This window comes from Phyllobates terribilis, unplaced genomic scaffold (genome assembly GCF_046119375.1).
Source record: "Phyllobates terribilis strain yellow unplaced genomic scaffold, ASM4611937v1 Scaffold_8__6_contigs__length_399053987, whole genome shotgun sequence".
NCBI classification, from domain to species: domain Eukaryota; kingdom Metazoa; phylum Chordata; class Amphibia; order Anura; family Dendrobatidae; genus Phyllobates; species Phyllobates terribilis.
Genome location: NW_027362768.1, coordinates 350,297,748 through 350,321,162, shown reverse-complemented (window position 1 = coordinate 350,321,162; position 23,415 = coordinate 350,297,748). Strand labels below are relative to the sequence as shown.

Genomic DNA, 23,415 nt, shown 5'->3' with positions numbered 1-23,415 from the left:
GGTTTAGGCACACTGTGGGGCTCAGAAGGGGGATCATCTGTATTTGGGAGTTCAGATTCGCTGAGTTTCTGTTTTTTGGGGGGGGGGGGTGGCGAGGAGCCATAGTACTTTTCCAGAGCCTTTGTACTGCCAGTAACATGGAAGCCCCCCATATTTCGAATGAAGTAATGCAGATGACACAGCCGACTGGTCCACTCACTATAATGGGGCAGCAGAGTTACTCTGAACTCAGTCTAGCCTCTGTTCAGCAGTGTCCTTTTCAGAAGTGTACAAACCTGTGGTCGACTGTGCTTTCATGCAAGCCTAAAAAGACGGACACCACCGGATCATAGGCCAGACGGCGTCCACAGTGTCTCCATCTGTCTCACTATAGGGAATCTTCCCTCTAGGTTTCCGTCTGAGTCACGTATTTCAGAGATTTACATGGAAACCCCGGTGTAAGCGCTCAGCGTAGAGCACAGGATAAATGTGCGCTGAGCCTTACTGCGATCTTTGGGTGACAGAATGAACAAATCAACAGCTGGTGAAGATTTAGATTTATTTTTTACGCCGTTCCTTGTGCGGTATAAGTGATTAGACGACTATTCTTCAGGTTGGTGCGATTACAGCGATCGCTGTATTCTGAGAGTTATAAATTATTTTGGCATTGATGGAGCTGTATGGTGGCTTGTTTTTTTGGGGGGGGTGCAAGATGATGTTTTCAGTGATACAATTTTTTATTTACATTCATATTTCTGATCGCGTTTTAGTCCACTTTTTGTTTGGTGGTACGATGAAAAAGTATTGTTTTTTGCCTCCTTTTGTATTAATTTTTTAAAGCTGTTCACTGAACAGGTTAATTAGTTTGACAGTTTTATAGGTCAGGTCATTCCGGACACGACAATACCAAATGGGTGTACTTTTATTGTTGGTTTTTTAAACAAATACTTCTTTATGGTTAATATATATTGTAATTACACTTTTATTTACTTAGTCCCTATATGGGACGTTCACCTTCAGTAGTCTGATCGCTGGTATAAAGCAATCAAATTTACCAGCACTACAATGCTTTACAACTGTTAGTGCTGCACTGACACAAGCCCCTTACACCATGCTCTGTGCACCCCTTAAACTCTAAGGGGATTGCCGTAACCTGGTGATCCAGATGTAGTCATGACAACCTCAGGTCACCATGGCAAAGATCGAGCTCTTATAATGACATCGCGGGGGCACCGATCGTAGGGGAGAGGGAGCTCCCTCCCTACCTTCTAAATGCTGCGATCAATTGAAGCATTTAGGGGGTAAACTGCCGGGAGTGGTGAGGGCACCATTTCTGGCAGTGAGTCGGGCGTCAACTATGATGTTTGCTGAACACCCGGCGGCGATCGCGCACACACACACACACACGCACGCGCACACACACACACACACACACACATACATACACACACACATACATACACACACACACACATACACACACACACACACACATACACACACACACACACACACACACACACACACACATACATACACACACACACACACATATACACACACATACACACACACACACACACACACACACATACATACATACACACACACACACACATATACACACACACACACACACACACACACACAGCTCCTGTGTGCGCGCGATCGCCTTGTCGAATCTATACTCCATTGGTCGGGAAGTCTTTCCCTTCCATGAAGAGTATATACTGCAAATGTCGTGAAGGGGTTAAGCACCACTCCAGAGATTAAATTAAAAAAAATGCTGGAGTAGTGCTTTATCAGGTAAGAATGTGAAACTTGAATGAAATAATTAGAAAACCATGCATCATTCCCTTTATACGTCACAAATACTTGAAACTTTGTATTTTACGTGATATACTAAACACATTTAAGCTTGTGTGTAATATGAAGAAATGTGGAAAGTTCACGGGGCATACTTATACTTATTCAAAGGGCACTATATGGAAATATTATCTACACACACACACGATCAGTGAGTGAGCATGGAAGTCACACCATTGTGATGTCACCAGAATCCAAAGACAAGATGACAGGGAGAGTCAGAGGTGACATCACAAGTCAGAGGATTCTCAGCCAGGCAGCATGTGAGCAGTAGAGCAGCTCAGGCTACAGAAGGATTTGAGAATCCAGGTATTTAGTAAAGTTTCATCTATGGCAGTTCACTCACATGAGAGGAACATGTACAGTAGTGCCCAACCTCTTTAGGTTTTACTCTGGGTGCACAGACAGCTCTGGGGTCCATTTTAGGTCATCAGAGCGGAATGTACTAGTCTCCTGAAATCTGGTGACATCATGGAAAAAAGGGACCCTGCCTACAGTAATACAATGCAGTAAAGTTTTTTAAAAGGTCATAAATTATTATTTTTTTTTTTTCATCCAAAAAGTAAGGGCAGAGACAGTCGGCCATATAACTCGTGCGAGGATTGCATCATAAACCTTGTACTGGTTGTCTGCTCTCCTGACCTGAGCTTGACAACTGCACAGAAATCCATCAGGCTGTCATGCTGAGGTCAGGAGAGGCGCCAGGCCAGCCGGGCACTGTGATGTGATCATCGCACCAGTTATATGGCAGTTTGTCTCTGCCCTTACAAGAACTCTCAGACAGAAATGGGGCTTTTTACAGAATGTATAACACCCCACTCACTAGCACAGTACTATGATATATTGTCAAGTTTCTTTGCTCAAATCGGCAACAAGTAATACGCAAAAATGTGGTAAAATGGAACAAATTTTTTTTTTCTTAAAAGCCTGGTCAACCTATTTAGAGGATCAATTTTTTCCCAACCAATCCAGAGAGCTACAGAATGCCCTATACCAGAGATCCCCAACCTGTGACTCGCAGGCCCATGATGTGTGGATCGTGGTTGTCTGCCAGCTTGATGCATTAGCACCAGGTCCAGTAAAAAGCTATAAAGAGCAGGTCTCCAGACCTGTGACTAGCCCTGCACCGTAGCACAAATCTGTAGGCACATATACCAGCCTTGTGGTTTTAGAGATTAATATATTTAATTTATCTGGAGGTAGGAACATCCTGCCAGTCACAGGAGATTCTTTCAGCTGGATGTGATAGTGTGGTGGGAGTGCTTGATGCGAGCATACTGAATCGGGGTAAGGTGACAACCACTGGATGCAAGCATACGGCCTCCGTTTAATTTCTATGGGAAAGTTTGGCTGCCATTATAATAGTAATTGGGGATTTGGGTGACGCTACTTTGGGGGAGAGCAGGAGCAGATGTCACTACCCCAAGGTGCATCTGGATGTGGCTCTCCAGATAAGAAAGGTTGAGGACCACTGCCCTATACAGTGTCTATAGCACTGCCATCTCCAGGAGTCCCAAAACAATAAATGGAGAAGTAGTATTCCCAGCGGTCGAACCCCAAAAGAGGAGAGCCGGATCACTTAGCAAGTTATCTATTCACAGGATAAGATGGAACCAAGTACCTAATTCTTACTGCTGCAGTACAAAAGGGGACAGTATGTACTTATTAAATGCAAGACTATTAATTCTGGGGGAAAAAAAAAGAGGCTTCAGGCTTTGTTACGCGATTACAATATGGACAAATTGTAGTTACTAAGATATTGTATATAAATACATAGATTGGTCACTAGAGGGCAATAAAACCTATATTTATACCCACACTTCACGCCATCCAGTATGAATGGACCCATAGATACATCATTTATAAGGCAGCAGTGATTGAACATTACGCTCTGCCACAACTCCCAAGGAATGCCACGCGGAGTGAAACTGAACAGCATGTATTATCTATAGATGACTTTAATTTCCCACTTTAATTTCCCACTTTACAAAATATCTTTTCAGCAATTTTCTCATTTATTAGTTGAAAACCTCCTTTACATGGAATCTGTCACCAGGTTTTTGCATCTGAATGCAGAATGACGTCATTTTGATAGAATCCCTGTTTTATCTGCAGCAGATCTACAGATTCTCAGAATGCAGAGCTCTACATAATCCCGCCCACACCAGTGTGCATAGGCAGAAAGCTGCCAATCAGTGATGGTGGTGAGAGCATCTACAGAGCGCATGAATATGGACCACTACATGACAGCAGTTTTACTACTTCCCCAAGGGTAATTTCATGCGCATAAAACATTCTGTCCTTAAATGGCAGGTCACCTGCCTCCTAATTTAAATATCGCACCTGCGCAGTCAGTATAGTGGTCTTTAAAAAAAATAAACAAAACAAAATGGCAATGGCGCTTTGCAGCCTGCAGTGGGGCGCAGACTGGCTTCCTAATGCGGCGGTTCGAGGAGTCTCCTTCGGCGGTTGCATTTTTGCCACTCTCCCCCGAATTGGGAGTCTGTTCTTCTCTGAGCCAGCTGTCAAGCTGACAGCCAGCTCACTGAAGGTGCAGCGCCGGCTCCCTGTGTTTAATTGTACGGGGGCAGTGAAACAGGATTTAAAGACAGTTTGCAGCCCAAATATTACATCTGCCCCCACCCCTAAAATGGGTCCTTAAATCCTCTTACATCTGCTCCGACCCCCAAAAGTTTGGATGGGGGAAGATGTAATAGGATTAAATTACACAGTTTGGGGAACGAGGGATGGGTGCGGACACAATATGGGGAGGGGGAAACAGGAGAAATTTGAGGGGGCATGGATGCAGACTCAGTATGGGGATGTGTGCGGAGGCAGTATAAAGATATATTTTGTGCAGGGAATATAGTAAGGGGCAATTATTTATTCAGGGGCTCAGCTTAGAGCAGATATTTTTTATTCAGGAGCATTATAATGACACTGCTATTTTTAAGGGCATCGTGTGGAGTCTGGACAAGATGAAGAAAATAAAGAGAACGACTCCCAGAGACAACATCATCTTTCCGGTACCTGGATATAAATGTTTTTTTGTAATACTGACTAATTCTCATATTTTTATTTATGTTAGGAACATTAAAGGGGTTGTCCAAGTTTGTAATGAGTCTGCAGTCATTCTATGTGACGGCAGACTTCAGAATTCTCACAACGCGCACTGCACACTGTCAGGATTCTCTCATGCCAGCGATTTGCATACATGCAGTCACATGCCGACTAGACGTGTGGCCTTACTCGATGAAAATGAATTGAGCGAGGCCAGACACGTCTAGTCGGAATATGGCCAGAAGTATACAAATCACATACTTGCACTTACATGACCGTCCACTCTTGCCACCGGCAAGGGAGAATTTTAAAAAAGTGTGCAGTGCATGCGCTGTGATATTTCAGAAGCCTGAAGTCACAGAGTGACTGCAGACTTTCATCACAAACCGGACGAGTCCTTTAATTATAAACTGAAGCCCTGTGGCATGCCAGTCCAATCCAAATAGCATTTAATATACCGTCAGGATTCAGCTCTGCTCGCTGGCAGGTTTCATCAGACATCTCATGGCCACTTCACTCATGTGATTTTCATACTTACGGTCATGCAACAACTAGTCTGTTTTTCACTGAGCTTTGAGAGAAATGGGGAGAGCAGCTAGTCGGCACTCGACTAAGCGTGCAAATCGCATATGTGCTAAAGAGGGGGGATCTAGAACGAACCAGACTGTAAATAACATGGTAAAGGCAGTTAGTGAAGATGTAGATAGGCGATACATTCATTGGTAGATACAGTGGGTATGTAAAGTATTCAGACCCCTTTAAAATTTTTGACTCTGTTTCATTGCAGCCATTTGGTAAATTCTAAAAAGTTCATTTTTTTCTCATTAAAGTACACTCTGCATCCCATCTTGGCTGAAAAAACAAAATGTAGACATTTTTGCAAATTAAAAAAGAAAAACTGAAATATCACATGATCATAAGTATTCAGACCCTTTGCTCAGTATTGAGTAGCAGCACCCAAGTTTTTCACACCTGGATTTGGGAATCCTCTGCCATTCTTCCTTGCAGATCCTTCCCAGTTCCGTCAGGTTGGATGGTGAACGTTGGTGGACAGCCATTTTCCGGTCTCTCCAGAGATGCGCAATTGGGTTTAGGTCAGGACTCTGGCTGGGCCAGTCAAGAATGGTCACAGAGTTGCTCTGAAGCCACTCCTTTGTTATTTTAGCTGTGTGCTTAGGGTCATTGTCTTGTTGGAAGGTGAACCTTTCCCCAAGTCTGAGGTCCAGAGCACTCTGGAAGAGGTTTTCATCCAGGATATCTCTGCACTTGGCCGTATTCATGTTTCCTTCAATTGCAACCAGTCGTCCTGTCCCTGCAGCTGAAAAACACCCCCATAGCATGATGCTGCCACCACCAGGTTTCACTGTTGGGCAGAGGATGAGCAGTGTCTGGTTTTCTCCACACATACCGCTTAGAATTATCACCAAAAAGTTCTATCTTAGTCTCATCAGACCAGAGAATCTTATTTCTCATAGTCTGGGAGTGTGTTTTTGAGCAAATTCTATGCAGGTTTTCATATGTCTTGCATTAAGGCGATATAGTGGATTGAATAAAAAGCGGTCTATGGAGCGCTAAAAAGATTAACACTGGAGATGACAGATTGGGGCTAAAAAATAAAATTTAATGAGCCCTTTCCACAACGCGTTTCGATAGTAAACTATCTTCCTCTGGTGCATTGAGGAGAGGCTTCGGTCGGTACACTCTGCCATAAAGGCCCAACTGGTGGAGGGCTGCAGTGATAGTTGACTTTTTGGAACTTTCTCCCATCTCCCTACTGCATCTCTGGAGGTCCGCCACAGTGATCTTGGGGTTCTTCTTTACCTCTCTCACCAAGGCTCTTCTCCCACGATTGCTCAGTTTGGCTGGACGGCCAGGTCTAGGAAGACTTTTGGTGGTCCCAAACTTGTTCCATTTAAGGATTATGGAGGCCACTGTGCTCTTAGGAACCTTGTGTAATGTAGAAATTCTTTTGTAACCTTGGCCAGATCTGTGTCTTGCCACAATTCTGTCTCTGAGCTCCTTGGGCAGTTCCTTTGAGCTCATGATTCTCATTTGGTCTGACAGACAGGTGTGTGCCTTTCCAAATCAAGTCCTATTAATTAAACACAGCTGGACTCCAATGAAGGAGTAGAACCATCCCAAGGAGGATCACAAGGAAATAGGAAATGGACAGCATGTGACTTAAATATGAGTGTCTGAGCAAAGGGTCTGAATACTTATGACCAGTTGATATTTCAGTTTTTCTTTAAAAAATCTCTATATTTCTGGATTTTTTCAGTCAAGATGGGGTGCAGCATGTACCTTAATGAGAAAAGAAAATGAACTTTAGAATTTACCAAATGGCTGCAATGAAAGAGTGAAAAATTTAAAGGGGTCTGAATACTTTCCGTACCCACTGTATATTGATCAATACATTTTCTAGCCATACATTTATTGGATGGATAGATCAACCTAGTGAATATCTAACGATATATCAACCAATGTATCGCCTATCAAGCTTTTCATCATCATCAACCTCTAGAAAGATTTTCTATTTAATAAATAGATGCCTAGCTATATATCCTCACCAACTGCCTTTACCATGCTGTTTACAGTCTGATAAGTTCTGTATCACTATGTATATATATGCTGTATCCCACTAGGTAGGCAGACAGAAAATTAATATTTAGATTATATTTTGATACATTGGCGGCACCGTGGGGTTGAATTTATTTTAATACTAGTAATACCAAATATGTTGGGAGCAATCCTGTGTGCGCTGCGCTCCTATGTGCAGTGGTGATGACTGCCTCTTGTGCACGCTCCCGCATTGGTCCTCGGTACACAGTGGACGGCATTTTGTTGGTTTCATTTTTGAAGACCACTATATTGAATGCGCCGGCGCGATATTTAAAATCAAGAACCACAAAATTTAATTCTTCACTGCAAGTATCATTTTAATCTGTAACAGCGCCAACATGACAATGCCTGCAAAACCTGTCAGCAGAATTTTGCTAATTCTTTAGTAAGTGAAATGACCCAACTATGGTGGCAGAAATGAAATTTTGTATAATACAGATGTATGTATTCTCTCTCTCTCTCAGATTATATATATACACACACACACACACACACACACACTATTACACACTAACCTGACATATTGAAACGCCCTAGTCTGTGATCCTGATCCATATACCTACAGAAGGAAAAACAAAAACCTTATTTACGGTAAAATGTAAGAAAAATGGCTTAATAGATGATAAAACTTTGTGATGCAGTTTGAACAACTCTTGCCTGTAAAAATGAACAACTACAAAAACATTCAGAAGTTCATTAAATTACACATACTTTCAAAAAGAATTTCGCTAACACCTTGAAGGTGCAGAAATGTTTCCCTCCTTGCCTTTAAAGATCCACAATTTTATTAATTATTTTTCCAGTAACATAGCTATATGATGGTTTTATTGAAGTTTTGAATGACAATTTCCGTTATCAAATAAAGTACACTGCATAACGAAAAAAATTCAGAGTTTGATAAAACAAAAACACACACAGTGGGGAAAATAAGTATTTGAAACACTGCCGATTTTTCAAGTTTTACCACCTACAAAGAATGGAGGGGTTTGTAATTGTTAGCGTAGATACACCTCAGACACAGAATCTCAGAAAAAAAAAAAAGCAAACAATCATATCGTATGATTTTTATATATTTCATGTAATAAAAATGCAAATTAAGTATTTGATACAACTTAAAACTTAAATATTTGGTACAGAAACCTTTGTTTACAATTACAGAGGTCAAACGTTTCCTGAAGTTCTTGACCAGGTTTGAAGACACTGCAGCAGGGATTTTAGCCCACTAATCCATACAGATCTCCAGATCTTTCAGGTTTCGGGGCAGTTGTTGGGCAACATTGAGTTTCAGCTCTCTCCAAAGATTTTCTATTGGGTTAAGATCTGGAGACTGGCTAGGCCACTCCAGGACTTTGAAATGCTTCTTAACATTAGTTGCCCTGACTGTGTCTTTCAGATCATTGCCAAGCTGGAAGACCCAGCTACGACCCATCTTCAATGCTCTTACTGTCAGAAGGAGGTTATTGGCCAAAATCTCGCGATACATTACTCCACATCCATTCTCCCTTTAATACGGTGCAGTCATCCTGTCCCCTTTGCAGAAAAGCATTCCCAAAGTATGGGAGGGCCACAAAGGACGAGGTATGAAGGACGCGGGCCAGAAAAGGACGCGGGCCAGAAAAGGACGAGGGCCAAAAAGTAACAGGTATGGAGGACGCGGGCCAAAATGACCAGGTATGGAGGACGCGGGCCAGAGGACAAGGAATGGAGGACACGGGCCAAAAGGACGAGGGATGAAGGACGCGGGACAGGGGACTTGGTATGGAGGATGCGGTCCAAAAAAGGACCAGGTATGGAGGACGCGGGCCGAAAAGGACCAGGTAAGGAGGACGCGGGCCAAAAAGGACCAGGTATGGAGGACGCGAGCCAAAAAGGACGAAGTATGGAGGACGCGGGCCAAAAAGGACGAGGTATGGAGGACGTGGGCCAAAAAGGACGAGGTATGGAGGACTCGGGCCAAAAAGGACCAGGTATGGAGGACGCGGGCCAAAAAGGACCAGGTATGGAGGACGCGGGCCAAAAATGACCAGGTATGGAGGACTCGGGCCAAAAGGGACCAGGTATGGAGGACGTGAGCCAAAAAGGACCAGGTATGGAGGACGCGGGCCAAAAATGACCAGGTATGGAGGACTCGCGCCACAAAGGACCAGGTATGGAGGACGCGGGCCAAAAAGGACCATGTATGGAGGAAGTGGGCCAAAAAGGACCAGGTATGGAGGACGCGGGCCAAAAAGGACCAGGTATGGAGGACGCGGGCCAGAGGACTAGGATGCGGGTCAGAGTACGAGGATGCGGGCCAGAGGACGAGGTACGGAGGACTCGGGCCAAGGGACCAGGTCTGGAAGTCACGGGCTAAAAGAACGAGGTAAGGAGGACGTGAGCCAGAGGACAAGGACACGGGCCAGAGGACGAGGTATGGAGGACGCGGGCCAGAGGACGAGGACGCGGGCCAAAAGGGACGAGGTGTGGAGGACGCAGGCCAAAATGACCAGGTATGGAGGACACAGGCCAGAGGACCAGGTATGGAGGACGCGGGCCAAAAGGACCAGGTATGGAGGATGCGGGCCAAAAGGATCAGGTATGGAGGATGCGGGCCAAAAAGGACGAGGTATGGAAGACGCGGGCTAGAGGACGAGCAATGGAGGACGCGGGCCAAAAGGACGAGGTATGAAGGACGCGGGATAGGGGACTAGGTATGGAGGACGCGGGCCAAAAAGGACCAGGTATGGAGGACGCGGGCCAAAAGAACGAGGTAAAGAGGACGCGGGCCAGAGGACGAGGACGCGGGCCAGAGGACGAGGTATGAAGGACGCGGGCCAAAAGCGACGAGGTATGAAGGACGTGGGACAGGGGAGTAAGTATAGAGGACGCGGGCCAAAAAGGACCAGGTATGGAGGATGCGGGCCAAAAGAACGAGGTATGGAGGACGCGGGCCAAAAGGACGAGGACGCAGGCCAGAGGACGAGGTATGGAGGACGCGGGCCAAAAGGACGAGGACGCAGTCCAGAGGACGAGGTATGGAGGACGCGGGCCAGAGGACGAGGACCAAAAGGGACGAGGTGTGGAGGACGCGGGCCAAAAGGTCCATGTATGGAGGACGTGGGCCAAACGACCAGGTATGGAGGACGCGGGCCAAAAGGACCAGGTATGGGGGACGTGGGCTAAAAGGACCAGGTATGGAGGACACGGGCCAAAGGACCAGGCATGGAGGACGCGGGCCAGAGGACGAGGTCGCGGGCCACAAAGGACAAGGTATGAAGGACGAGGGCCCGAAAAGGACGAGGGCCAGAAAAGGACGCGCGCCAAAAAGGATCAGGTATGGAGCATGCGGGCCAAAAAGGACGAGGTATGGAAGACGCGGGCCAGAGGACGAGCAATGGAGGACGCGGGCCAAAAGGACGAGGTATGAAGGACGCGGGATAGGGGACTAGGTATGGAGGACGCGGGCCAAAAAGGACCAGGTATGGAGGACGCGGGCCAAAAGAACGAGGTAAAGAGGACGCGGGCCAGAGGACGAGGACGCGGGCCAGAGGACGAGGTATGAAGGACGCGGGCCAAAAGCGACGACGTATGAAGGACGTGGGACAGGGGAGTAAGTATAGAGGACGCGGGCCAAAAAGGACCAGGTATGGAGGATGCGGGCCAAAAGAACGAGGTATGGAGGACGCGGGCCAAAAGGACGAGGACGCAGGCCAGAGGACGAGGTATGGAGGACGCGGGCCAAAAGGACGAGGATGCAGTCCAGAGGACGAGGTATGGAGGACGCGGGCCAGAGGACGAGGACCAAAAGGGACGAGGTGTGGAGGACGCGGGCCAAAAGGTCCATGTATGGAGGACGTGGGCCAAACGACCAGGTATGGAGGACGCGGGCCAAAAGGACCAGGTATGGAGGACGCGGGCCAAAAGGACCAGGTATGGGGGACGCGGGCCAAAAGGACCAGGTATGGAGGACGCGGGCCAAAGGACCAGGTATGAAGGACGCGGGCCAGAAAAGGACGCGGGCCAGAAAAGGACATGGGCCAAAAAGGACCAGGTATGGAGGACGCGGGCCTAAAAGGACCAGGTATGGAGGACGCAGGCCAGAGGACGAGGTATGAAGGACGCGGGACAGGGGAATAGGTATGGAGGACGCGGGCCAAAAAGGACCAGGTATGGAGGATGCGGGCCGAAAAGGACCAGGTAAGGAGGACGCGGGCCAAAAAGGACCAGGTATGGAGGACGCGGGGCAAAAAGGGCCAGGTATGGAGGACGCGGGGCAAAACGGACGAGGTATGGAGGACGCGGGCCAAAAAAAAAATAGGTATGGAGGACGCGGGCCAAAAAGAACCAGGTATGGAGGACGCAGGCCAAAAAAGGACCAGGTATGGAGGACACGGGCCAGAGGACCAGGTATGGAGGACGCGGGCCAAAAGGACCAGGTATGGAGGACGCGGGCCAAAAAGGACCAGGTATGGAGGACGCGGGCCAAAAATGACCAGGTATGGAGGACGAGGGCCAGAGGTCGAGGATGCAGGCCAGAGGACGAGGTATGGAGGACGCAGGCCAAAAGGACGAGGTATGGAGGACGCGGGCCAAAGGACCAGGTATGGAGGACGCGGGCCAAAAGGACGAGGTATGGAGGATGCGGGCCAGAGGACCAGGTAAGGAGGACGCGGGCCAGAAAACCAGGTATGGATGATGCTGGCCAGAGGACCAGGTATGGAGGACACGGGCCAGAGGACGAGGACGCAGGCCCGAGGACGAGAACGCGGGCCAGAGGACGAGGATGCGGACCAAAAGGACCAGGTATGGAGGACGCGGGCCAAAAAGGACCAGGTATGGAGGACGTGGGCCAAAAAGGACTAGGTATGGAGGACGCGGACCAAAAAAGACCAGGTATGGAGGACGCGGGCCAGAGGACGAGGACGCGGGCCAGAGGATGAGGTATGGAGGATGCGGGCCAAAAGGACGAGGTATGGAGGACGCGGGCCAGGGGACCAGGTATGGAGGACGCGGGCCAAAAAGGACCAGGTATGGAGGACGCGGGCCAAAAATGACCAGGTATGGAGGACTCGGGCCAGAAAGGACCAAGTATGGAGGACGCGGGAAAAAAAGGACCAGGTAAGGAGGACGCGGGCCAAAAAGGACCAGGTATGGAGGACGCGGGCCAAAAAGGACCAGGTATGGAGGACGCGGGCCAGAGGACGAGGACGAGGATCAGAGGACGAGGACGCGGGCCAGTGGACGAGGTATGGAGGACGCGTGCCAGACGTCGAGGACGCGGGCCAAAAGGGACGAGGTGTGGAGGACGCAGGCCAAAAGGACCAAGTATGGAGGACGCGGGCCAGAGGACCAGGTATGGAGGACGCGGGCCAAAAGGACCAGGTATGGAGGACGCGGGCCAAAAGGACCAGGTATGGAGGACGCGGGCCAAAAAGGACCAGGTATGGAGGACACGGGACAGAGGACGAGGTATGGAGGACGCGGGCCAAAGGACATGGGCTAGGGGACCAGGTATGGAGGACGCGGGCCAGGGGACCAGGTATGGAGAACGCGGGCCAAAAATGACCAGGTATGGAGGACGTGGGCCAAAAAGGACCAGGTATGGAGGACGCGGCCCAAAAGAACGAGGACTCGGGCCAGAGGACGAGGACGCGGGCCAAAAGGACGAGGTATGGAGGACGCGGGCCAGAGGACAAGGTATGGAGGACGCGGGCCAGAGGACCAGGTATGAAGGACACGGACCAGTGGACGAGGACGCGGGCCAGAGGACGAGGACGCGGGCCAGAGGACGAGGACGCGGGCCAGAGGACCAGGTATGGAGGACGAGGGCCACAAGGACCTGGTATGGAGAATGGAGACCAAAAGGACCAGGTATGGAGAATGCAGACCAAAAGGACCAGTTATGGAGGACGCGGGCCAAAAAGGACCAGGTATGGAGGACGTGAGCCAAAAAGGACCAGGTATGGAGGACGCGGGCCAAAAATGACCAGGTATGGAGGACGCGGGCCAGAGGACGAGGACGCGGGCCAGAGGACGAGGTATGGAGGACGCAGGCCAAAAGGACGAGGTATGGAGGACGCGGGCCAGAGGACCAGGTATGGAGGACGTTGGCCAAAAGGACGAGGTAAGGAGGACGCGGGCCAGAGGATCAGGTATGGAGGACGCGGGCCAGAAGACCAGGTATGGAGGATGCTGGCCAGAGGAACAGGTATGGAAGACACGGGCCAGAGGACGAGGGGTAGGGGACCAGGTATGTAGGACGCGGGCCAGGGGACCAGGTATGGAGAACGCGGGCCAAAAAGGACCAGGTATGGAGGACGTGGGACAAAAAGGACCAGGTATGGAGGATGTGGGCCAAAAAGGACCAGGTAAGGAGGACGCGGCCCAAAAGAACGAGGACGCGGGCCAGAGGACGAGGACGCGGGCCAAAAGGACGAGGTATGGAGGACGCGGGCCAGTGGACCAGGAATGGAGGACTCTGGCCAGAGGACCAGGTATGGAGGACACGGGCCAGTGGACGAGGACGCGGGCCAGTGGACGAGGACGCGGGCCAGAGGACGAGGACGCGGGCCAGAGGACCAGGTATGGAGGACGCGGGACAAAAGGACCAGGTATGGAGAATGCAGACCAAAAGGACCAGGTATGGAGAATGCAGACCAAAAGGACCAGTTATGGAGGACGCGGGCCAAAAAGGACCAGGTATGGAGGACGTGAGCCAAAAAGGACCAGGTATGGAGGACGCGGGCCAAAAATGACCAGGTATGGAGGACGCGGGCCAGAGGACGAGGACGCGGGCCAGAGGACGAGGTATGGAGGACGCAGGCCAAAAGGACGAGGTATGGAGGACGCGGGCCAGAGGACCAGGTATGGAGGACGTTGGCCAAAAGGACGAGGTAAGGAGGACGCGGGCCAGAGGACGAGGTATGAAGGACGCGGGCAAAAAGCGACGAGGTATGGAGGACGCGGGCCAAAAGGACGAGGACGCAGGCCAGAGGACAAGGTATGGAGGACGCGGGCCAAAAAGACGAGGACGCAGTCCAGAGGACGAGGTATGGAGGACGCGGGCCAGAGGACGAGGACCAAAATGGACGAGGTGTGGAGGATGCGGACCAAAAGGACAAGGTGTGGAGGACGCGGGCCAAAAGGTCCAGGTATAGAGGACGTGGGCCAAACGACCAGGTATGGAGGACGTGGGCCAAAAGGACCAGGTATGGAGGACGCGGGTCAAAAGGACCAGGTATGGGGGACGTGGGCTAAAAGGACCAGGTATGGAGGACACGGGCCAAAGGACCAGGTATGGAGGACGCGGGCCAAAGTATGAGGACGCGGGCCAGAGGACGAGGTCGCGGGCCACAAAGGACGAGGTATGAAGGACTCGGGCCAGAAAAGGACGAGGGCCAGAAAAGGACGCGGGCCAAAAAGGATCAGGTATGGAGGATGCGGGCCAAAAAGGACGAGGTATGGAAGACGCGGGCCAGAGGACGAGCAATGGAGGACGCGGGCCAAAAGGACGAGGTATGAAGGACGCGGGATAGCGGACTAAGTATGGAGGACACGGGCCAAAAAGGACCAGGTATGGAGGATGCGGGCCAAAAGAACGAGGTATGGAGGAAGCGGGCCAAAAGGACAAGGACGCAGGCCAGAGGACGAGGTATGGAGGACGCGGGCCAAAAGGACGAGGACGCAGTCCAGAGGACCAGGTATGGAGGACGCGGGCCAAAGTATGAGGACGCGGGCCAGAGGACGATGTCGCGGGCCACAAAGGACGAGGTATGAAGGACTCGGGCCAGAAAAGGACGAGGGCCAGAAAAAAGACGCGGGCTAAAAAGGATCAGGTATGGAGGAATGCGGCCAAAAAGGACGAGGTATGGAAGACGCGGGCCAGAGGACGAGCAATGGAGGACGCGGGCCAAAAGGACGAGGTATGAAGGACGCGGGATAGCGGACTAAGTATGGAGGACGCGGGCCATAAAGGACCAGGTATGGAGGATGCGGGCCAAAAGAAAGAGGTATGGAGGACGCGGGCCAAAAGGACGAGGACGCAGGCCAGAGGACGAGGTATGGAGGACGCGGGCCATAAGGACGAGGACGCAGTCCAGAGGACGAGGTATGGAGGACGCGGGCCAGAGGACGAGGACCAAAAGGGACAAGGTGTGGAGGACGCGGGCCAAAAGGACAAGGTGTGGAGGACGCGGGCCAAAAGGTCCAGGTATAGAGGACGTGGGCCAAACGACCAGGTATGGAGGACGTGGGCCAAAAGGACCAGGTATGGAGGACGCGGGCCAAAAGGACCAGGTATGGAGGACGCGGGCCAAAAGGACCAGGTATGGGGGACGCGGGCCAAAAGGATCAGGTATGGAGGACGCGGGCCAAAAATGACAAGGTATGGAGGACGCGGGCCAGAGGACAAGGATGCGGGTCAGAGTACGAGGACGGGGGCCAGAGGACGAGGTACGGAGGACTCGGGCCAAAAGGAAGAGGTATGGAGGACGTGGGCCAGGGGACCAGGTCTGGAAGACACGGGCTAAAAGAACGAGGTAAGGAGGACGTGAGCCAGAGGACAAGGACAAGGGCCAGAGGACGAGGTATGGAGGACGCGGGCCAGAGGACGAGGACGCGGGCCAAAAGGGACGAGGTGTGGAGGACACGGGCCAAAAGGACGAGGTGTGGAGGACGCAGGCCAAAATGACCAGGTATGGAGGACACAGGCCAGAGGACCAGGTATGGAGGACGCGGGCCAAAAGGACGAAGTATGGAGGACGCGGGCAAAAAGCGACGAGGTATGGAGGACGCGGGCCAAAAGGACGAGGACGCAGTCCAGAGGACGAGGTATGGAGGACGCGGGCCAGAGGACGAGGACCAAAAGGGACGAGGTGTGGAGGATGCGGGCCAAAAGGACAAGGTGTGGAGGACGCGGGCCAAAAGGTCCAGGTATAGAGGACGTCGGCCAAACGACCAGGTATGGAGGACGTGGGCCAAAAGGACCAGGTATGGAGGACGCGGGCCAAAAGGACCAGGTATGGGGGACGTGGGCTAAAAGGACCAGGTATGGAGGACACGGGCCAAAGGACCAGGTATGGAGGACGCGGGCCAAAGTATGAGGACGCGGGCCAGAGGACGAGGTCGCGGGCCACAAAGGACGAGGTATGAAGGACTCGGGCCAGAAAAGGACGAGGGCCAAAAAGGACGCGGGCCAAAAAGGATCAGGTATGGAGGATGCGGGCCAAAAAGGACGAGGTATGGAAGACGCGGGCCAGAGGACGAGCAATGGAGGACGCGGGCCAAAAGGACGAGGCATGAAGGAAGCGGGATAGCGGACTAAGTATGGAGGACGCGGGCCATAAAGGACCAGGTATGGAGGATGCGGGCCAAAAGAAAGAGGTATGGAGGACGCGGGCCAAAAGGACGAGGACGCAGGCCAGAGGACGAGGTATGGAGGACGCGGGCCATAAGGACGAGGACGCAGTCCAGAGGACGAGGTATGGAGGACGCGGGCCAGAGGACGAGGACCAAAAGGGACGAGGTGTGGAGGACGCGGGCCAAAAGGACAAGGTGTGGAGGACGCGGGCCAAAAGGTCCAGGTATGGAGGACGTGGGCCAAACGACCAGGTATGGAGGACGTGGGCCAAAAGGACCAGGTATTGAGGACGCGGGCCAAAAGGACCAGGTATGGAGGACGCGGGCCAAAAGGACCAGGTATGGAGGACGCGGGCCAAAAGGACCAGGTATGGGGGACGCGGGCCAAAAGGATCAGGTATGGAGGACGCGGGCCAGAGGACAAGGATGCGGGTCAGAGTACGAGGACGGGGGCCAGAGGACGAGGTACGGAGGACTCGGGCCAAAAGGAAGAGGTATGGAGGACGTGGGCCAGGGGACCAGGTCTGGAAGACACGGGCTAAAAGAACGAGGTAAGGAGGACGTGAGCCAGAGGACAAGGACACGGGCCAGAGGACGAGGTATGGAGGACGCGGGCCAGAGGACGAGGACGCGGGCCAAAAGGGACGAGGTGTGGAGGACACGGGCCAAAAGGACGAGGTGTGGAGGATGCAGGCCAAAATGACCAGGTATGGAGGACACAGGCCAGAGGACCAGGTATGGAGGACGCGGGCCAAAAGGACGAGGTATGGAGGACGCGGGCCAGAGGACCAGGTATGGAGGACGTTGGCCAAAAGGATGAGGTAAGGAGGACGCGGGCCAGAGGACGAGGACACGGGCCAGAGGACGAGGTATGAAGGACGCGGGCAAAAAGCAACGAGGTATGGAGGACGCGGGCTAAAATGACGAGGACGCAGGCCAGAGGACAAGGTATGGAGGACGCGGGCCAAAAAGACGAGGACGCAGTCCAGAGGACGAGGTATGGAGGACGCGGGCCAGAGGACGAGGACCAAAAGGGACGAGGTGTGGAGGATGCGGGCCAAAAGGACAAGGTGTGGAGGACGCGGGCCAAAAGGTCCAGGTATAGAGGACGTGGGCCAAACGACCAGGTATGGAGGACGTGGGCCAAAAGGACCAGGTATGGAGGACGTGGGCCAAAAGGACCAGGTATGGAGGACGTGGGCCAAAAGGACCAGGTATGGAGGACGCGGGCTAAAAGGACCAGGTATGGAGGACACGGGCCAAAGGACCAGGTATGGAGGACACGGGCCAAAGGACCAGGTATGGAGGACACGGGCCAAAGTATGAGGACGCGGGCCAGAGGACGAGGTCGCGGGCCACAAAGAACGAGGTATGAAGGACTCGGGCCAGAAAAGGACGAGGGCCAGAAAAGGACGCGGGCCAAAAAGGATCAGGTATGGAGGATGCGGGCCAAAAAGGACGAGGTATGGAAGACGCGGGCCAGAGGACGAGCAATGGAGGACGCGGGCCAAAAGGACGAGGTATGAAGGACGCGGGATAGCGGACTAAGTATGGAGGACGCGGGCCAAAAAGGACCAGGTATGGAGGATGCGGGCCAAAAGAACGAGGTATGGAGGACGCGGGCCAAAAGGACGAGGACGCAGGCCAGAGGACGAGGTATGGAGGACGCGGGCCAAAAGGACGAGGACGCAGTCCAGAGGACCAGGTATGGAGGACGTGGGCCAAAGTATGAGGACGCGGGCCAGAGGACGAGGTCGCGGGCCACAAAGGACGAGGTATGAAGGACTTGGGCCAGAAAAGGACGAGGGCCAGAAAAAAGACGCGGGCCAAAAAGGATCAGGTATGGAGGATGCGGGCCAAAAAGGACGAGGTATGGAAGACGCGGGCCAGAGGACGAGCAATGGAGGACGCGGGCCAAAAGGACGAGGTATGAAGGACGCGTGATAGCGGACTAAGTATGGAGGACGCGGGCCATAAAGGACCAGGTATGGAGGATGCGGGCCAAAAGAAAGAGGTATGGAGGACGCGGGCCAAAAGGACGAGGACGCAGGCCAGAGGACGAGGTATGGAGGACGCGGGCCAAAAGGACGAGGACGCAGTCCAGAGGACAAGGTATGGAGGACGCGGGCCAGAGGACGAGGACCAAAAGGGACGAGGTGTGGAGGACGCGGGCCAAAAGGACGAGGTGTGGAGGACGCGGGCCAAAAGGTCCAGGTATGGAGGACGTGGGCCAAACGACCAGGTATGGCGGACGTGGGCCAAAAGGACCAGGTATGGAGGACGCGGGCCAAAAGGACCAGGTATGGAGGACGCGGGCCAAAAAGGACAAGGTATGGAGGACGCGGGCCAGAGGACAAGGATGCGGGTCAGAGTACGAGGACGCGGGCCAGAGGACGAGGTACGGAGGACTCGCGCCAAAAGGAAGAGGTATGGAGGACGTGGGCCAGGGGACCAGGTCTGGAAGACACGGGCTAAAAGAACGAGGTAAGGAGGACGTGAGCCAGAGGACAAGGACACGGGCCAGAGGACGAGGTATGGAGGACGCGGGCCAGAGGACGCGGACGCGGGCAAAAAGGGACGAGGTGTGGAGGACACGGGCCAAAAGGACGAGGTGTGGAGGACACGGGCCAAAATGACCAGGTATTGAGGACACAGGCCAGAGGACCAGGTATGGAGGACGCGGGCCAAAAGGACCAGGTATGGGGGACGTGGGCTAAAAGGACCAGGTATGGAGGACACGGGCCAAAGGACCAGGCATGGAGGACGCGGGCCAAAGTATGAGGACGCGGGCCAGAGGACGATGTCGCGGGCCACAAAGGACAAGGTATGAAGGACGAGGGCCAGAAAAGGACGAGGGCCAGAAAAGGACGCGCGCCAAAAAGGATCAGGTATGGAGGATGCGGGCCAAAAAGGACGAGGTATGGAAGACGCGGGCCAGAGGACGAGCAATGGAGGACGCGGGCCAAAAGGAAGAGGTATGAAGGACGCGGGATAGGGGACTAGGTATGGAGGACGCGGGCCAAAAAGGACCAGGTATGGAGGACGCGGGCCAAAAGAACGAGGTAAGGAGGACGCGGGCCAGAGGACGAGGGCGCGGGCCAGAGGACGAGGTATGAAGGACGCGGGACAGGGGACTAAGTATAGAGGACACGGGACAAAAAGGACCAGGTATGGAGGATGCGGGCCAAAAGAACGAGGTATGGAGGACGCGGGCCAAAAGGACGAGGACGCAGGCCAGAGGACGAGGTATGGAGGACGCGGGCCAAAAGGACGAGGACGTAGTCCAGAGGACGAGGTATGGAGGACGCGGGCCAGAGGACGAGGACCAAAAGGGACGAGGTGTGGAGGACGTGGGCCAAAAGGACAAGGTGTGGAGGACGCGGGCCAAAAGGTCCAGGTATGGAGGACGTGGGCCAAACGACCAGGTATGGAGGACGCGGGCCAAAAGGACCAGGTATGGAGGACGCGGGCCAAAAGGACCAGGTATGGGGGACGTGGGCCAAAAGGACCAGGTATGGAGGGCGCGGGCCAAAGGACCAGGTATGAAGGACGCGGGCCAGAAAAGGACGCGGGCCAGAAAAGGACATGGGCTAAAAAGGACCAGGTATGGAGGACGCGGGCCTAAAAGGACCAGGTATGGAGGACGCAGGCCAGAGGACGAGGTATGAAGGACGCGGGACAGGGGAATAGGTATGGAGGACGCGGGCCAAAAAGGATCAGGTATGGAGGATGCGGGCCAAAAAGGACGAGGTATGGAAAACGCGGGCCAGAGGACGAGCAATGGAGGACGCGGGCCAAAAGGACGAGGTATGAAGGACGCGGGATAGCGGACTAAGTATGGAGGACGCGGGCCAAAAAGGACCAGGTATGGAGGATGCGGGCCAAAAGAACGAGGTATGGAGGACGCGGGCCAAAAGGACGAGGACGCAGGACAGAGGACGAGGTATGGAGGACATGGGCCAAAAGGACGAGGACGCAGTCCAGAAGACCAGGTATGGAGGACGTGGGCCAAAGTATGAGGACGCGGGCCAGAGGACGAGGTCGCGGGCCACAAAGGACGAGGTATGAAGGACTCGGGCCAGAAAAAGGACGCGGGCCAAAAAGGATCAGGTATGGAGGATGCGGGCCAAAAAGGACGAGGTATGGAAGACGCGGGCCAGAGGACGAGCAATGGAGGACGCGGGCCAAAAGGACGAGGTATGAAGGACGCGGGATAGCGGACTAAGTATGGAGGACGCGGGCCATAAAGGACCAGGTATGGAGGATGCGGGCCAAAAGAAAGAGGTATGGAGGACGCGGGCCAAAAGGACGAGGACGCAGGCAGAGGACGAGGTATGGAGGACGCGGGCCAAAAGGACGAGGACGCAGTCCAGAGGACGAGGTATGGAGGACGCGGGCCAGAGGACGAGGACCAAAAGGGACGAGGTGTGGAGGATGCGGGCCAAAAGGACAAGGTGTGGAGGACGCGGGCCAAAAGGTCCAGGTATAGAGGACGTGGGCCAAAAGGACCAGGTATGGAGGACGCGGGCCAAAAGGACCAGGTATGGGGGACGTGGGCTAAAAGGACCAGGTATGGAGGACACGGGCCAAAGGACCAGGTATGGAGGACGCGGGCCAAAGTATGAGGACGCGGGCCTGAGGACGAGGTCGCGGGCCACAAAGGACGAGGTATGAAGGACTCGGGCCAGAAAAGGACGAGGGCCAGAAAAGGACGCGGGCCAAAAAGGATCAGGTATGGAGGATGCGGGCCAAAAAGGACGAGGTATGGAAGAAGCGGGCCAGAGGACGAGCAATGGAGGACGCGGGCCAAAAGGACGAGGTATGAAGGACGCGGGATAGCGGACTAAGTATGGAGGACGCGGGCCAAAAAGGACCAGGTATGGAGGATGCGGGCCAAAAGAACGAGGTATGGAGGAAGCGGGCCAAAAGGACGAGGACGCAGGCCAGAGGACGAGGTATGGAGGACGCGGGTCAAAAGGACGAGGACGCAGTCCAGAGGACCAGGTATGGAGGACGCGGGCCAAAGTATGAGGACGCGGGCCAGAGGACGATGTCGCGGGCCACAAAGGATGAGGTATGAAGGACTCGGGCCAGAAAAGGACGAGGGCCAGAAAAAAGACGCGGGCCAAAAAGGATCAGGTATGGAGGATGCGGGCCAAAAAGGACGAGGTATGGAAGACGCGGGCCAGAGGACGAGCAATGGAGGACGCGGGCCAAAAGGACGAGGTATGAAGGAAGCGGGATAGCGGACTAAGTATGGAGGACGCGGGCCATAAAGTACCAGGTATGGAGGATGCGGGCCAAAAGAAAGAGGTATGGAGGACGCGGGCCAAAAGGACGAGGACGCAGGCCAGAGGACGAGGTATGGAGGACGCGGGCCATAAGGACGAGGACGCAGTCCAGAGGACGAGGTATGGAGGACGCGGGCCAGAGGACGAGGACCAAAAGGGACGAGGTGTGGAGGACGCGGGCCAAAAGGACAAGGTGTGGAGGACGCGGGCCAAAAGGACCAGGTATGGAGGACGCGGGCAAAAAGGACCAGGTATGGAGGACGCGGGCCAAAAGGACCAGGTATGGGGGACGCGGGCCAAAAGGATCAGGTATGGAGGACGCGGGCCAAAAATGACAAGGTATGGAGGACGCGGGCCAGAGGACAAGGATGCGGGTCAGAGTACGAGGACGGGGGCCAGAGGACGAGGTACGGAGGACTCGGGCCAAAAGGAAGAGGTATGGAGGACGTGGGCCAGGGGACCAGGTCTGGAAGACACGGGCTAAAAGAACGAGGTAAGGAGGACGTGAGCCAGAGGACAAGGACACGGGCCAGAGGACGAGGTGTGGAGGACGCGGGCCAGAGGACGAGGACGCGGGCCAAAAGGGACGAGGTGTGGAGGACACGGGCCAAAAGGACGAGGTGTGGAGGACGCAGGCCAAAATGACCAGGTATGGAGGACACAGGCCAGAGGACCAGGTATGGAGGACGCGGGCCAAAAGGACGAGGTATGGAGGACGCGGGCCAGAGGACCAGGTATGGAGGACGTTGGCCAAAAGGACGAGGTAAGGAGGACGCGGGCCAGAGGACGAGGACGCGGGCCAGAGGACGAGGTATGAAGGACGCGGGCAAAAAGCAACGAGGTATGGAGGACGCGGGCCAAAATGACGAGGACGCAGGCCAGACGACAAGGTATGGAGGACGCGGGCCAAAAAGACGAGGACGCAGTCCAGAGGACGAGGTATGGAGGACGCGGGCCAGAGGACGAGGACCAAAAGGGACGAGGTGTGGAGGATGCGGGCCAAAAGGACAAGGTGTGGAGGACGCGGGCCAAAAGGTCCAGGTATAGAGGACGTGGGCCAAACGACCAGGTATGGAGGACGTGGGCCAAAAGGACCAGGTATGGAGGACGCGGGCCAAAAGAACCAGGTATGGAGGACGCGGGCCAAAAGGACCAGGTATGGGGGACGTGGGCTAAAAGGACCAGGTATGGAGGACACGGGCCAAAGGACCAGGTATGGAGGACGCGGGCCAAAGTATGAGGACGCGGGCCAGAGGACGAGGTC

The 23,415-nt window shown here is 53.6% G+C and overlaps 1 protein-coding gene and 1 long non-coding RNA gene across 6 annotated transcripts in view; one reads left to right on the top strand and one right to left on the bottom strand.

Annotated features, from left to right (window-relative positions):
* Positions 1-23,415, top strand: part of LOC141156559 (uncharacterized) — an 810,169-nt gene that overhangs the window by 227,323 nt on the left and 559,431 nt on the right. The gene's annotated exons all lie outside the window — the stretch shown is intronic.
* Positions 1-23,415, bottom strand: part of LOC141156558 (UDP-glucuronic acid decarboxylase 1-like) — a 94,560-nt gene that overhangs the window by 21,349 nt on the left and 49,796 nt on the right. For all 4 annotated transcript variants that reach the window (XR_012247665.1, XM_073642762.1, XM_073642761.1 and 1 more), the window contains exon 3: positions 8,040-8,083. Coding sequence is in view for 3 of the 4 variants with exons in the window: in XM_073642762.1 (XP_073498863.1) it covers positions 8,040-8,083 (44 nt within the window). In the remaining variant the exon portion in view is untranslated. The remainder of the gene's footprint in view (positions 1-8,039; positions 8,084-23,415) is intronic.